Raw genomic sequence first — 17,941 nt, forward strand, 5'->3', positions numbered from 1 at the left:
TACTTGGGATTCTCTCTCCCTCTCCCTTTGTCCCTCCCCCAAAGCAGAGATGGATGGGCCGGTGCACATGCACACTCTCTCTAAAATAAATAAATCTTGGGGAAAAAAAAGTGAGAAGCCAACCCACAAAATGCAAGATAATTTCTGTAAATCATATATATCCAACAAAAAGTATCTAAATATCTAAGGAGCTGTCACAAAAGGCAATGACTGAAAAACTGGCAAAATACCTAAATGGACATTTCTCTAAAGATACACAAATGGCCAATAAGCACATGAAAAGATACTCAACATCATTAATCATCAGAGACACGCAAATTAAAACCAAAATAAGATACCACTTCACACCTACTAGGATGCCTATAATCAAAATGACCAATAACTACTGTTAATGAGGATGTACATAAGTTAGAACTTTCATACAGTGCTAATGCAAATGTAAAATGATGCAACTGCAATGGTTCCTCCAGAAGTAAAACACTGAATTACCAGGTGATACAGCTATTCTTCTCCAGGGATACACCCAAAAGAAATGAAAACATATGTCCACACAAAAACCTGAACATGAATGTTCACAGCATTATTCATAATAGTCAGAAAACAAATAACCCAAATGGCCATCAAATAATGAATGGATTTTTAAAGTGTGGTATATTCATACAATGCAATATTATTCAGCAATAAAAAGAAATGAAGCACTGGTAAAATCTATCACAAACCCTGAAAATACTAAGCTAAGTGAAAGAAGCCAGTCACAAAGGACCAGATTATTATAGGATTCCATTTACACAGTAAGTACAGAGTCAACTAAACTATAGAGACAGTAAGTAGATCATTGGTTGCCTAGGGCTGAGCAGACGTGGCACTTGGAGTGAGAACTAAGAGATGCAGAGAACTATACATTTTCAATGGGTATATTGTATGGTGTGTGAACTACATGTCAATAAAACTATTTAAGACAAAAAAACAAAAAAAACTTAGGACAATTTTTTTATTTTTCTAGGCTAAAATGTTTTATTACCAATGGATCCTCACTAGAAGAAATTCTACACTTGATCTTAGCTGAAAGGCCAAGAAGTTTTAAGAAATTCTAAAGGAGGGCGCCTGGGTGGCTCAGTGGGTTAAAACTCTGCCTTTGGCTCAGGTCATGATCTCAGGGTCCTGGAATCGAGTCCCACATCAGGCTCTCTGCTCAGCGCAGAGCCTGCTTCCCTTCTTCTCTCTCTGCCTGCCTCTCTGCCTACTAGTGATCTCCCTCTGTCAAATAAATAAATAAATAAATAAAATCTTAAAAAAATAAAAAAAGAAATTCTAAAGGATGTACTTCAGGAATAAAGACAATGATTCTTAAAAGAAGTTCTGCACCTCAAGATAAAAAAGTGACTAAGAAAGTGGTAAAGATTAGGTAAATATAAAATATGTGAAAGATCATCTAATTTGAGGATTTAAAAATATAAAGCTAAAATACTGAAATGAAAATCAGGAATGAAGATAACTGGAGTTTATTTCTAAGATCTTCCTATTGCTCAGCAAGGCAAAGATACTGATTAACTTTTGTGAAGTTAATATGCAAGTTAAAATTTCAAAAGGAAGCAGTAAAAAAATTAAAAACAGAGTACACATATTCCAAACCAGTATGGAGAAAAGAGATTTGAGAGAAAAAGAAATACGAATCTAAAAGAATGCAGGAAGTAAACAAAAAGAGAAAAATGAAATATGTAGAGAAAGGTCTTTAACAAAATGATAGATTACACATGCATGTCTGAATCCCCTTTCAAATTCCCTCTGAACTCTAGCAAAAGAGACACGTGGGTGGCTCAGTTGATTGGGTATTTGCCTTCAGCTTAGGCTGTGAACTGAGGGTCCTGGGATAGAGCCCCACATCAGGCTCCATGCTCAGCAAGGAGCCTTTTTCTCCCTCTGCCTGCCACCCCCCATGCTTGTGGTTTCTCTCTGACAAGTAAATAAAATCTTTTTAAAAAAATATCTCCCCCGGGGCGCCTGGGTGGCTCAGTGGGTTAAAACCTCTGCCTTCAGCTCAGGTCACGATCCCAGGGTCCTAGGATTGAGCCCCGCGTCGGGTTTTCTGCTCAGCAGGGAGCCTGCTTACCTTCCTCCCTCTCTGCCTGCCTCTCTGCCTACTTGTGATCTCTGTCTGTCAAATAAACAAATAAATAAATAAAATCTTAAAAAAAAAAAAAAGTCCCCCCAAGATCCTTACATCCTGATATTAAAACTCTTGTGTAATTCCCCTGACACTGACACATGGTTGGCTTATACAACCAACAGAATATGGTAGACGTGTACTATATTTAAAGTGTACTATATTTAAAGCTAGGTCATAAAAGGCATTACAAATTTTTGCCTTGATCCCTAGGATTGCTTATTCTGGGAGAAGTCAGCTACCATACTATGTAGACATTTAAGTGATCCTATGGAGATTTCTAGGTAAAAAGGAAATGAAGCCTCCCACTAAAGCCAGCACCAATTTGCTAACCATGAGTGTGCCACCTTGGAAGTAGATCTTCCAGTTCCAGTCAAGACTAAAGATGAATGCAGCCTAATATCTAACTGATATCAAGAGGTACCTTAAGCCACAACTGCTCAGCCAAGCTACTCCCAAATTTCTCAACCATAGAAACTGCAGAAGATAATAAGTTATTATTATTTTAAGCCCCAGAACTTCAGGATAATCTATTGCATAGCAACAGGACACTAACAGAGAAACCGTGGTATAATCCTGGCTAAGTACTAGGGTAATAGAAGATCTCTGCTCTAAATTACATGAAAAAAAACTTACACTGAAGTACTAGTCTAACATGCTTAGAACCTATCCTTAAGTTCTTACAATTCAAATAGAACAGTATGTACTTATTTTACATTTGGTAATTATTTATTTCTTAAAAGGCAAAATAAAAGGTAGGATGAATTATGGGACAGTGACCATTTAATTTTTCATACAAACTGGAAAGGTTTTGATTGTGAACAGGGACAAGATGAGATGCTGTGTCAACAGGAATAAACCAGACCTATACTAGGCAAACCATGACATAAAGCCACCCTAATTATGCATTATAGGTATGGAAATTTAACCTGCTAAAATAAGGTGGTATAAAAAAAAAAGTATTAAATTCAGGAGACTGCAATAAATTACAAGCATCATCATAATAAAAAATTATTAGTTTGGGTACCTGGGTGGCTCAGTCAGTTAAGCATCCTACTTTTGATTTTGGCTCAGGTCATGACCGTGGGGTTGTGAGTCCTATATCAGGATCTGTGCTGGGCATGGAGCCTGCTTAAGATTCTCTCTCTCCCTTTACTCTGCCCTTAAAAAAAAAAAAATAGTTTGAGGGCACCTGGATGGCTCAGTCAGTGGAGATGCGACTCTTGACCTCAGGTTTATGAGTTCAAGATCCACCTGGGTGTAGAAATTACTTAAAACCAAAATCTTTAAAAAAAAAAAAAAAAAAAGGCACCTGGGTGGCTCAGTCATTATGCGTTTGCCTTCCACTCAGGTCATGATCCCAGGGTCCTGAGATAGAGCCCCTGGGTTGAACTTGCTGCTCAGTAGGAAGCCTGCTTCTCCCTCTCCCATTCCCCCTGCTTAAGTGTTCCTTCTGTTCAGGTTATCTCTCTCAAATAAATAAAAAAAATCTTAAAAAAAAAAAAAAAACTAGTTTGGTGAATAATCATGTGCTGGGAACCATTTTAAAGAATTTTACACGTACTAATCCATTTAATATAATCTCCCCGTAATGAGCTGAGTAGTGGCTCCCAAAATATGTCCACATCCTCTTTCCTGAAACCTACAAATGTGACCTTACTTGGAAGAAGGGTCTTCTACACATCTAATTAGGAATTTCTAGATGGTAGCATCCCAGATTATCCAGCTGGACCTTAAATCTAGTAACAACTGTCCTGTTAAGAAACACACAGAAAGTAGAAGAAAAAAAGGCCATGTGAAGACAGGCAGAGATTAAAATTATGTAGCCACAAGCCAAGAGACACCTAGAGACACCGGGTGGTAGCAAAAGGAAGGAAGGATTCTCCCCAGAGCTTTTAAAGCAAATGCAGCTATCCTGACATCTCGCCTTCAGACTTCTAGCCTCCAGAACTGTAAGAAATTCTCTATTTTAGGTCACCAAGTTTGAGGTAATTTGTTATAGCAGTCACAGGAAATTAATACACTCCCTATGACATAGATACTACTATCAACATTTTGCCAATGATGAAACAAGCACAGAAATGTTAAGTAATCAAATAAACCAGAAGATCTGGGGATAAGAATAAAAAGTAACAAAATGTAATAAAAAAACTTGTTTGGAAATAGTATTTGGAGGCTGGTCATATGGACTGAATTTGCTGTCAAAATTTAGCTGAGCTTAATAAATGAAGAAGAAATGAAAGAATCATTATTTTGCAACCTGAACAGATGATGGCATTTTAATATATATCCACAAACTATCTGATATTCCTCCCTTCAAAAGATGGAACCTAATACCCTGTCTCTTGAATGCAGGCCAGATTTAGTTACTCTCTTGTAATGAACAGAATGTGGCAGAAAGGACAGTATATGACTTCCAAGGTGAGGGCATAAAAAGCAATGCCACAACAATGTATAAAGATACAATTCTGTAACATAGATAACTAAAATGGGTACTGACAGAGCTGTAAAGGAACAGCTTTTGTATATTATTGAAATTAAGTGGTTATCAACCCTACAGGAAATACTGAAAATGGTCCTCTAAAATAGAAAGCTTAAAAGTAACATACACCAGAAAGGAACAGAGACAATATATAGTAACAGTCACCTTACAGGCAATACAATAGCACTAAAATCCTATCTTTCAATAGTTACCCTGAATGTAAATGGGTTAAATACCCCAATCAAAAGACACAAGGTACCAAAATGGATAAAAAAGTAAGACCTATCGATATGCTGTCTGCAAGAGACTCAAAGACACCTCCAGATTTAAAGTGAGGGGGTGGAAAACCACTTACATGCTCACGGACATCAAAAGAAGTCTGGGGTGGCAATCCTTGTATAAGACAAATTAGATTTTAAACCAAAAACTACAATAAGAGATGAGGAAGGACACTATCATACTTAAAGGGTCTGTCCAACAAGAAGATCTAATAATTTTAAATATCTATACCCCTAACATGGTAGCAGCCAATTATATAAACCAGTTAATATCAAAGAAATATATTGACAGTAATACAATAATAGTAGGGGAGTTTAACATCCCCCTCACTGAAATGGACAGATGATCTAAGCAAAAGATCAACAGGGAAATAAAGGCTTTAAATGACACACTGGACCAGATGGACATCACAGATATATTCGGAACACTCCATCCCAAAGTCACAGAATACACATTCTTCTCTAGTGTACATGGAACATTCTCCAGAACAGATCACATCCTGGGTCACAAATAAGGTCTCAACCGGTACCAAAACATTAGGATCATTCCCTGCATATTTTCAGACTGCAATGCTTTGAAACTAGAACTCAATCAATCACAGGAGAAAAGTTGGAAAGAACTCAAATACAGGGAGGCTAAAGGGCATCCTACTAAAGGATGAATGGATCAACCAGGAAATTAAAGAAGAATTTTTAAAAATTCATGGAAACAAATGAAAATGAAAACACAACTGTTCAAAATCTTTGGGACACATCAAAGGCAGTCCTGACAGCAAAGTATATAGCAATACAAGCCTTTCTCAAGAAACAAGGAAGGGGACGCCTGGGTGGCTCAGTCAGTTAAGGAGCTGCCTTCGGCTCAGGTCATGATCCCAGCGTTCTGGGATCAAGTCCCACATCAGGCTCCTTGCTCGGCAGGGAGCCTGCTTCTCCTTCTGCCTCCTACTCTGCCTGCCTGTGCTTTCTCTCTCTGACGACAAAAAAAAAAAAAAAAAAAAAGAAAGAAAGAAAGAAAGAAACACAACCTAACCCTATACCTAAAGGAGTTGGAGAAAGAACAGCAAAGAAAGCCTAACCTCAGCAGGAGAAGAGAAATCATAAAGATCAGGGCAGAAATCAAAGAAAAAGAAACCAAAAGAATAGAACAGATCAACGAAACTAGGAGCTGGTTCTTTGAAAGAATTAGTAAGATTGATAAACCCCCTGGCCAGACTTGTCAAAAACAAAATAGAAAAGAGCCAAGTTAATAAAATCATGAATGAAAGAGGAGAGATCACAACCAACACCAAAGAAATACAAACAATTATAAGAACATAGTATGAACAACTATATTCCAGCAAATTTGACAATCTGGAAGAAATGGATGCATTCCTAGAGATGTATAAATGACCAAAACTGAACCAGGAAGAAATAGAAAATCTGAACAGACCCATAACCAGTAAGGAAATTGAAGCAGTTATCAAAAATTTCCCAACAAGAGCCTAGGGCCAGATGGCTTCCCAGGGGAATTCTACCAAACATTTAAAGAAGAATTAGTACTTACTCTCCTGAAATGGTTCCAAAAAATAGAAATGGAAGGAAAACTTCCAAACTCATTTTATGAGGCCAGCATTACCTTGATCCCCAAGCCATACAAAGACCCCATCAAAAAGGAAAATTATAGACCAATATCCTTGATGAACACAGATGCAAAAATTCTTACCAAAATACTAGCCAATAGGATCCAACAGTACATTAAAAGGATTATTCACCATGACCAACTGGGATTTATTCCTGGGCTGCAAGGGTGGTTCAACATCTGCAAATCAATCAACGTGGTATAGTACATTAATAAAGGGAAGAACAAGAACGATATGACACTCTCAACAGATGCAGAAAAAAACATCCCTTCTTGATTAAAACTCTTCACAGTATAGGGATAGAGGGTATATACCTCAATATCATCAAAGCCATCTATGAAAAACCCACACCAAATATCATTCCCCAAGGAGAAAAACTGAGAGCTTTCCCCCTAAGGTCAGTAACATAGCAGGGATGCCCACTATAACCACTGCTATTCAACATAGTACTAGAAGTCCTAGCTTCAGCAATCAGACAACAAAAAAAAAAAAAAAGAAAAGGCATCCAAATCGGCAAAGAAGTCAAACTCTCACTCTTTGCAGATGGTATGGTACTTTTTGTGGAAAACCCAAAAGACTCTATCCCCAAAACTGCCAGAACTCATACAAGAATTCAGTAAAATGGCAGGATATAAAATCAATGCACAGAAATTGGTTGCCTTTCTATACACCAACAGCAAGACAGAAGAAAGAAAAATTAAGGAGTTGATCCCACTTACAATCACACCCAAAACCATAAGATACCTAGGAATAAATCTAACCAAAGAGGCAAAGAACCTGTACTCAGAAAACTATAAAATACTCATGGAAGAAAGTGAGGAAGACACCAAAAAAATGGAAAAAAGTTTCATGCTCATAGACTGGAAGAACAAATATTGTGAAATGTCTTTGCTACCTAGAGCAATCTACACATTTAAACCAATCCCTATCAAAATACCATCAACATTTTTCAAATAAATCCAAATAATCCTAGAACTTGTATGGAACCAAAAAAGACCCTGAAAGGCCAGAGGAATGTTGAAAAAGAAAACCAAAGCTAGTGGCATCACAATTCTGGACTTTAAGCTCTATTACAAAGCTGTAATCACCAAGCAGTATGGTACTGGCACAAAAAAGACATATAGATCAATGGAACAGAAGAGAGAGCCCAGAAATGGACTCTCAACTCTATGGTCAACTAATCTTCAACAAAGCAGGAAAGAATGTCCAATGGAAAAAAGATAGTCTCTCTAACAAATGGTTAGGAAAACTGGACAGCCACATGTAGAAGAAACTGACCATTTCCTTACACCACACACAAAAACAGACTCAAAATGGATGAAAGACCTAATGGTGAGACAAGAATCCATCAAAATCCTTGAGAACACAGGCAGCAACCTCTCTGACCTCAGCCACAGCAACTTCTTCCCAGGAACATCGCCAAAGGCAAGAGAAACAAGAGCAAAAATGAACTATTGGGACTTCATCAAGATCAAAAGCTTTTGCACAGCAAAGGAAACAGACAACAAAACCAAGACAACCAACAAAATGGGGGAAGGTGTTTGCAAATGACATATCAGATAAAGGGCTAGTATCCACAATCTATAAAGAACTTATCAAACTCAACACCCAAAGAACAAATAATCTAATCAAGAAACGGGCAGAAGACACAGACAATTCTGCAAAGACATCCAAATGGCCAAGAGACACATGAAAAAGTGCTCAACATCACACAGCATCAGGGAAATACAAATCAAACCACAGTGAGATACCACCTTACACCAGTCAGAATGGCTGGAAACAACAGGTGTTGGCGAGGATGTGGAGAAAGGGGAACCCTCCTACACTGTTGGTGGGAATGCAAGCTGGTGCAGCCACTCTGGAAAACAGTATGGAGGTTTCTCAAAAGTTGAAAGTAAAGCTACCCTATGATCCAGCAATTGCATCACGGGGTATTTACCAAAAGGATACAAATATAGTGATCTGAAGGGGCATGCACACCCCAAATGTTTATAACAGCGTTGTCCACAATTGCCAAACTATGGAAAGAGCTTCAATGTCCATCAACAGATGAATGGATAAAGAAAATGTGATACACACACACACACACACACACACACACGATGGAATATTACGCAGGCATAAAAAAACCCCTGCCATTTTCAACAATGTGGATGGAACTAAAGGGTATTATGCTAAGTGAAATAAGTCAGAGAAAGATAATACCATATGATCTCATTGGGAATCTGAGAAACAAGACAGAGGTTCATAGGGGAAGGGAGGGAAAAATGAATCTAAACAAAACCAGAGAAGCAGACAAACCATAAGAGACTCAATCTGAGGAAACAAACTGAGGGTTGCTGGACTGGAGCGGGGTAGGAGGGATGGAGTCACTGGGTGATGGGCACTGGGGAGGTTATGTGCTATGGTGACTGCTGTGAATTCTGTTAAGACTGATGTATCACAGGGGCGCCTGGGTGGCTCAGGGGGTTGAGCCTCTGCCTTTGGCTCAGGGTCCTGGGATCGAGTCCCGCATCGGGCTCTCTGCTTGGCAGGGAGCCTGCTTCCTCCTCTCTCTCTGTCTGCCTCTCTGCCTACTTGTGATTTCTGTCAAATAAATAAATAATCTTTAAAAAAAAAAAAAAGACTGATGTATCACAACTATACCCTTGAAACAAATAATATATTATACGTTAATAATAAAAAGAAAAATTAAGCAGTTATAAATTCAAATTAGAGTATTATAACTTTAGGACTTTAAATGTAATCCCCATGGTAACCACAAAAGAAAACAGTTACAGAATATACACAAAAGGAAATAAGAAGACAATGAAAATGTTTCACTATCAATTAAACACAATGACAGTAATGAAGGAAATGAATGACAAAAAAGCTCTAACACATATGGAAAACAGAGTAAAATGAGGAAGTCCCTCTTTACCAGTAACTAGTTTACATGAAAATGGGCTGAACTCTCCAATCAGAAGACAGAAATTGGCAGAATAGATTAAAAACATCATCTGGTCATATGCGGTCTATAGGAGACTCATTCTAGATCCAAAGACACAAATAGGCTAAAAGTAAAAAGATGGAAAAAGATATTCCAAGTAAACTATCAATAGTAACCAAAAGACCGCTGAGATAAGTCTACTAAAGTCACACAAAACAGACTTTTTAAAAAATATTTTATTTATTTATTTGATAGAGAGAGAGAGAGAAAGAAAAGAGTATGAGTGGGGGGAGGAGCAGAGGAAGAGAGAGAAGCATACTCCCCAAGGAGCAAGAAGCCCTATGCAGTACCCGATTCCAGGACTCCGGGATCATGACCTGAGCCACAGGCTGACATTTAACTGAATGAGCCACCCAGGCACCTCCAAAACGACTTTAAATCAAAAAAAGTTGTGAGAGCCAGGCTGGCTCAGTCAGGGGAGCTTGAGACACTTGATCTCAGGGTCGTAAATTTGAGCCCCGCATTAGGTATAGAGATTAAATTAAAAAATACATAAATAGAACTTTAAAAAAAAGGTTATGAGACAAAAGAATTTACAATATTAATAAAAGGCCCAAAACAGCAGGAATACACAGTAATTTATAAACATTAACACAATTATAAAAATTTAGTAATAACAGACCATCAAAATAAATGAAGCAAAAACTAACAGGTTTGAAGGTAGAAATAGACATTTCTCAGCATATTGAAAGAATTATATATGAAGTGGGTTTATTTGTGGCATTGAAGGATGGTTCAACATACAAAAATTAATCAATGTAATATACCAGATTAAAAGAAGGAACAGAAAAAATCACAATCATCTCAATTGATAGAGAAAAAGCACCTGACAAAATTTAACACCCTTTTATGATAAAAACATTCAACAAAGTAGGCACAGAAGGGAACCACCTCAGTTCATTAATAAAGGCCATATATGAAAAACGCACACTGACATCATATTCAATGGTGAAAGAATGAAAGCTTCTTGAAGACCAGGAAAAAGGCAAGGATGCCCACTCTTCCCACTTCCATTCAATACAATCCTGGAAACCCGAACCAAAGCAATTAGGCAAGAAAAAGAAATCAAAAGCACCCATATAGGAAAGAAGAGTAAAATTCTGTTTGAAGATATCTTATATATAGAAAACCCTAGAGATTCCACACACAGAAAAATTGTTAGAACTAATAAATTGTGCAAACTAGCAAGATACAGAAATCAACACATAAAAACCTGCTGTATTTCTGTTCATTAACAATCAATAATCCAAACAGGAAATTAAGAAGACAAATCTAATTATAAAATCAGTAGGTTAAGCATCTGCCTTCCATTCAGGTCATGATCCCAGGGTCCTGGAATTAAGCCCCAGTCAGCCCCACTCTGCTCAGTGGAGCCTGCTTCTCCCTCTCCCTGCCCTACCCCTACTCCTCTTTTTTATCTCTCTCCCAAATGTATAAAACCTTAAAAAACAAAACAAAAACAAACAGTAAGACACTTACAAATTAACCAGTGAGGTAAAAGACTTGTAACACTGAAAACTGTAAAACACTGCTGAAAGAAATTAAAAGACACAAATAAATGGAAAGACATCTTGTGCTTATGGATTAGAAGTCTTCATATTAAGATATTAATACTACCCAAAGCAGTCCACAGATTCAATGTAACTCCTATCAAAAAACCAAGCATGTAAAAACAAACAAACAAACAAACAAACAAAAAACAATGACGTTCCTTGCAGAAACAGAAAATCCATCCTAAAATTCACATACAATCTCCAGAGACCTTGAATAGCCAAAATAACCTTGAAAAAGAACAACAAAGTTAGAGGATTTAGATTTCCTGATTTCAAAATTTAGTACAAAGCTGCAATAATCAAAACATTGTTGTGCTGGCATAAAGACATATAAACTTATTCCATTGGACTAGAATAAAGAGCCCAAAAATAAACTCTTACAGATAAAGTAAAACGACTCCTGCCAAGGGTGCCAAGACCATTCATTGGGGAAAGGACAGTCTTTTCAACAAATGGTGCTGGGAAAACCAAATCTCCACTTGCAAAAGAATAAAGTTGGACCCTTACCTAACACCATTTACAAAAATTAAAAATGGATCAAAGACCTAAATGTTAAGACCTAAAAATATAAAACTCTTAGAGGAAAATAGGACAAATGTTTCACAACATGGATTTGGCAATGAGTCCAATGACACCAAAGGTATAGGCAACAAAAGAAAAAAATAGATAAATTGGACTTCACAAAAATTTCAAACTTTTGTGCAAAAGAAACTATCAACAGAATGAAAAGGCAACCTACAAAATAGGAGAAAATATCTGAAATCATTCATCTAAAGGATTAATATCCAGAATACCCAGAGAACTAAAACTCAACAACAAAAACATAATTCAAAAATGGACAAAGTGTTTGAACAGACGTTTCTCCAAAGAATGGCCAGTAAGCACACTAAAAGACACTTAACACCATTAATCATTAGGGAAATCCAAATCAAAACCACAATGAAATACCAACTCACACCCATCAGGAGGGCTACTATCAAAAAACCAAGATATTAACAAATGTTGCCAAAGTGGAGAAATTATAACCCTTGTGTACCAATGCTGGGAATGTAAAAGGATATAGCTGCTGTGGGAAACAGTATGGTGGCTCCTCAAAAACATAAAAATAGAATTACCATAAGATCCAATAATCCCACTTCCTGCTATATACTCAAAAGAATTCAAAGTAGGTTCTAGAAGAGGTGTTTATACACACAAGTTCACAGCAGCATTATTCACAATAGCTAAAATATGGAAGTAACCCAAGTGTCCATCAATGGATCAATGGATAAACAAAGTGTGATCTATACATACAATGGAATAATATTAGGAAGGAAATTCTGACACATGCTGTAAGATGGATGGACTTTGAGGACATTATGCTAAGTGAAGTAAGCCAGCCAGAAAAAGAGGACTCCACTTATATGAGATACCCAGAGCAATCAAAATCAGAGACCAAAAATACAGCAATAGTTACCAAAGGCTCAGGGGAGAAGGGGATGTGGATTGTTGTTCAATAGCACAGAGTTTCAATTCTGCAAGACAAAAAGTTCTAGAGATGGATGGTGGTGATGACTGCACAATGATATGAATGTACTGAGTACCAATGAACCACAGACTTAAAAATGGTTATGATGGGGATGCATAGGTGGCTCAGTTGGTTAAGCTTGGTTTCAGCTCAAGTCATGATCTCCAGGTCCAGAAATCAAGCCCTGCAACTTACTTTCTTATGTTTCAGCTCAAAAGTATCTACCTAGAGAGAGAAAGTAAATGTCACAAGATGTTATTAACTGGTCAATCCAGGCCAAGTGCTTACAAGTATTCACTATACTATTCTTCTGACTTTTCTGTAGCTTAGATTTTTTTCAAAGTAACTTTTTTTGGTTTTTTGTTTTTAAAGAAGAATATAGGGGCGCCTGGGTGGCTCAGTGGGTTAAAGCCTCTGCCTTCAGCTCAGGTCATGATCTCAGGGATGAGATCTCTCTGGGATGGAGCCCCGCATCGGGCTCTCTGCTCAGCAGGGAGCCTGCTTCCCCTTCTCTCTTTGCCTGCCTCTCTGCCTACTTGTAATCTCTCTCTGTCAAATGAATAAATAAAATCTTAAAAAAAAAAAAAAGAATTAGAAGAATATAAAGAGTACCCCCATCACAATGAGATACCTGACACTCCTATTAGAATGGCTACAACAAGAAAATACTGACAATAACAAGTGTCTGACAAGGATGCAAACACCCTTATATATTTGTGGTTGGAATACAAAATGGTAAAGTGAATATAGAAAATCTCTTGCCTACTTCTTATAAATTTCAACACATTTACCATACAACCCAACAATCCCATTTCTAGGTATTCACCTTAGAGCAGAGTTCTTAACCGGAGGTTATTCTGCACTATGCAACTTTTTTTTTTTTTTTTTTTTAAACAACTGGCACAAGGTGCAGGTGGCTACTGTTATCTAATGGGTAGAAGAAGCAAGGGATGCTGCTAAACATCCTACTGAGCTCTCCACAACAAAGAATTAATTTTCCAGCCCAACATGTCATAGTACCAAGATTAAGAAACGCTGCCTAAAGAAATAAAAGCAACATTCACCCAAAAGCTATACACAAATGTTAATAGTACCTCTGCTCATAATTACCAAAAATGTCAAACAACCCAAAATCCCTCAACAGATAAACTGATAAACTGTGGTGCAACAAAAAGAAACAAACTACTGATACATGAAACAACCTGGATGTATCTGGAACACATCATGCTCAGTGAAACCCAGTCTCAAAAAGTTACATAAGTTAAAAAGAAAAGTTACATATGTATTATTCCGCTTATGGTGACAATCTCCAAAAGACAAAACAACAGATAGGTAACAAATCCATGGCTGTTAAGAGTAGAGGGTGGGTAGGACTACAGAGTGCAGTACAAGTGAGGTTTCTAGTATGATGGAACAATTCTATATCCTCATTATGGTGTTACAAAAATCTGTACACGTGTTAAAAATTCATACAACTGTACACCAAAAGAAAAAGCCAATTTTACCCTATGATTTTTTTAAAGTAGCATTAAAAACATTTAAAAAACCACATTTTAAAAAAAGAGGATTTATTTTAGGGGGGGAGGGGCAGAGGAAAGAGAATCTCCAGCAGACACCTCACTGAGCATGGAGCACGAGGAGGGGCTTGATCCCACTACCCCGAGATCATGACCTGAGCCATAACTGAGTTAGATGCTTAAACAACTGAAACACCCAGGTACCCCCCCAAAACACACTGTTTTAAAAAGGCTACATCCCCTATGTGCTATGCTGAATAGCGTCTCCCCAAAATTCATGTCCACCTGAAATCTCAGAATGTGACCTTATTTGGTCTTACAGGATCTTTGTAGATGTAATCATTATGATAAGATCATACTGGATTAGGGTGGGCCCTAGTTCAATGACTTGTGTCCTTATAAGAAAATTTGGACATATAGGCATGCACAGAGTAAAGCTGATATGAAAACACATAGGGAGAATGCCACACAAAGACAGAGGCAGAAAGAAACAAGGATGGCCAGCAACCACCAGAAGCTATGAGAAAGGCATGGCACAGATTCTCCTTCTGAGAAGTTCAACCCTACTGACACCTTGTTTTGGTCTTTTAGACTCCAATACTGTGACAGAATAAGGTTCAGCTGTTTTAAACTAACCAGTATGTGGCAACTTGTTACAGCATTCTAAGAAAAATGATATATCCTATGACTCTATTTATATGACATACTGGAGTGGCAAAACTATTGGAACAGAAAACACATCAGTACTTCCTAGGGGACAGAGCTGGGGAGAAATGTATGACCACAAAGGAACAAAACTGTCAAAATTCAAAGACCTGTACACTAGAAAAGGATGAATTTTACTATGTCCAAGTTACATCTTAATAAACTTAACTGCAGGGGCACCTGAGTGGCTCGGTCAGTTAAGCATCTGCCTTCGGGTCAGGTCACATACCAGGGTCCTGGGATCCAGCCCTGTGTCAGGCTCCTTGCTCAGTGGGGAGCATTCCTCTCCCTCTCCCTCTGCCTGCCTGTGCTCTCTCTCCCTCTGTGTCAAATAATAAATAAAATCTTTTAAAAACAAAAATTAAAAAAACCTTTAAAAAAATTCCCAATGTGATGACCCCCCCCCCCAAAAAAACCCAACCTATTTTGTTTAAAAAAAAAAAAAAAAAAAAAAAAATTGACTCTAGCTCTCCTGTGCATCTTGGGAAGGTCTCTCCAGGACCCATCTATCCTTTCTAGTACCACCCTTCTACCTCCATATATCTCACTGCTGCATTAGCTTGTCTTTTCTAGTGTCCCTTTCATTTTATAATCTATCCTTTAGCCTCCTCTTCCTCTTCCTAACACTCAATTTTTAAAGCAATTTCAAAACTTTGCTTCCATCTACAGTTTTAAAATTCATTAAGATATAGAGACACGGGGCACCTGGGTGGCTCAGCTGGTTGATCATCCAACTCTTGATTTCTGCTCAGGTCATGATCTCAGGGTCCTGGGATCAAGCCCCATGTGGGTTCCATGCTCAGCGCAGAGGCTGCTTGAGGATTCTTTCTTTCCCTCTCCCTCCTCCCACTCACGTGCTCTCACTTACTCACTCTAAAAATACATTAAAAAAAAAAAAAAGATATAGAGACGAGATGGATGCCTCTGTTTGAATTTCCTATAAAAAATAACAAGGAAGGGGCACCTGGGTGGATTAGTTGTTAAGTGGCTGCCTTCAGCTCAGGTCATGATCCCAGGGTCCTGGCACTGAGCAGGCTCCGTGCTGGCACTCAGCAGGAAGCCTGCTTCTCCCTCTCTAACTCCCCTTGCTTATGTTCCCTCTCTCGCTGTCTATCAAATAATAAATAAAAATCTTTTAAAATAATAATAATAATAACAATAACAGGGATGCCTGGATGGCTCAGCTGGTTAAGCATCTGCCTTTGGCTCAGGTCATGATCCCAGGACCCTGAGGTTGAGTTCCACATCCAGTTCCCTGCTCAGTGGAGAGCCTGCTTCTTCCTGTCCTTCTGCCTACCACCCCCATGATTGTGCTCTATTACTCTCTATGACAAATAAATAAAAACTTAAAAAATAAATAAATAAATAAATAAATAAATAAAAATAAAATAAAAAATTAACAAACTTAATTTTTACATCATTTAAAAAAAAAACTTTCACCATCAAGTACAATGGAGCCTCTATCTTTGCCTGGTAAACCACTGTGACTTGAACCACTGAAGATATCAGTTTGAATCTAAGATATAGCACAATATTAATATAATCTATTACCTATTAGTCTATCAGTTACAAAGAAACTTAAAATAGGGTCAATTCTTAAAACTTTTATATTGTTTATTTTGAGTAATGTTTACTATCACACTAGAAAAATGTGACAGAATGTCTAATGCAGAAAGGAGGTGCTAAAACACTGCCATAGGTAAAAACTAACCTTTACATCTTCCTGAAAGGCAACAGAAATAAAAATGTGGAAAGAAAAAGACACATTTCACATGATTATTTCAGTTATATCTTGTCCCACAAGCAACCAACAGCAAACTACATTTCTAGCCTTATTTTAAAACATTATCTTATTCATAGAAAAATTATTAGTCAGGACATTATGAAATTTGCTTGGTTTACTTTCAGAAATAACACAGCCAACATAATCTATTTTTTTTGTAGGCCACCATCTATTTTGACCTAGAAAACTTTTCAATAAATTAATATGGGTCTGTAATTCTTAAAAGAAGCCATCAAAAAGACATTTCAGAAAACACACTATGAGGGCGCCTGAGTGGCTCTCAGTGGGTTGAGGCCTCTGCCTTCAGCTCAGGTCATGATCCCAGGGTCCTGGGATAGGGCCCCGCATCGGGCTCTCTGCTCAGTGGGGAGCCTGCCTCCCCCACTCTCTGCTTGCTTCTCTGCCTACTTGTGATCTCTGTCTGTCAAATAAATAAATAAAATCTTTAAAAAAAGAAAAAAGAAAACACACTATAGGCAACTAGGTGGATCAGTCAGTTAAGTGTCTGACTCTTGCTTTCAGCTCAGGTCTGATCTCAGGGTTGTGAGACTGAGTTCCCCACTGAGCCCTGCATACTCGGGCTCTGCACTAGGCATGGAGCCTGCGTTAAGATTCTCTTTCTCCCTCTGCCCTCCCCCCTACCACCTCACTCTCTCAAAAAAACAAAACAAACAAACAAAAAAAAAACCCAAAAAACCACACTAAACTGGTAAGGAGAAAAACTGCTTGTCAAAGCACAAGTACATTGCTCAAAGAGCTAAAGTACACAGTGGTATTCAGAGAACTAAAACCTAATGAAGTCAAACTCTCAAACAGCCTTACTATACAATACAGAAGTGGGACACCTGGGTGGCTCAGTCGGTAGAGTGTCTGACTCTAGATTTCAGCTCAGGTCATGATCTGAGGGTTGTGAGATCTAGCTGAGTTGGGATCCACACTCAGTGGGGAGTCTGCTTAAGATTCTCTCCCTCTCCTCCTGCCCCTCCCCTCTCAAGTAAATACATCTTTAAAAAAATAAATAAAATAAAATACAGAAGCATACATCGTAACTGTCAATACTGAGCAGTCTCCTTCGAACAAGACCACCCAACCATGTTCTTAAACCACCACTCAAGCAAAATGGCTATGTCTAAAAGGATCGGTTTTTAAAAGTCTGTATTTATTCACCAGCCACTACTGTGAAGAACAGAGCCTCAATCCAGATGAAAGTAGAACCATGAAGGTGATAATGGTTCTTATGTATGCCACCAGGAGCCACACTACCCAGCCAGGTTGAAAACTAGATCCTGCTCTCTCAGTCATAGTAGCAGAGACTAACCAGAAGGAACCACCTTTAGATCCCAT

The 17,941-nt window shown here is 38.0% G+C and overlaps 1 protein-coding gene across 9 annotated transcripts in view; it reads right to left on the reverse strand.

Annotated features, from left to right (window-relative positions):
- ITCH (itchy E3 ubiquitin protein ligase) overlaps positions 1 to 17,941 on the reverse strand; it is a 125,846-nt gene that overhangs the window by 93,562 nt on the left and 14,343 nt on the right. For 5 of the 9 annotated variants that reach the window (XM_032858853.1, XM_032858845.1, XM_032858852.1 and 2 more), the window contains exon 1: positions 6,627 to 6,663. The exons of 3 other annotated variants lie outside the window; for them this stretch is intronic. In XM_032858853.1, coding sequence (XP_032714744.1) covers positions 6,627 to 6,659 — 33 coding nt within the window. In that variant the 5' untranslated portion in view covers positions 6,660 to 6,663. Of the gene's footprint in view, positions 1 to 6,626; positions 6,664 to 17,941 lie in introns of those variants that run through there. One more of the 9 variants, XM_032858850.1, reaches the window with a different exon arrangement.

Source organism: Lontra canadensis, unplaced genomic scaffold (assembly GCF_010015895.1).
Source record: "Lontra canadensis isolate GAN:19392208 unplaced genomic scaffold, GSC_riverotter_1.0 scaffold16, whole genome shotgun sequence".
Lineage (NCBI taxonomy): Eukaryota > Metazoa > Chordata > Mammalia > Carnivora > Mustelidae > Lontra > Lontra canadensis.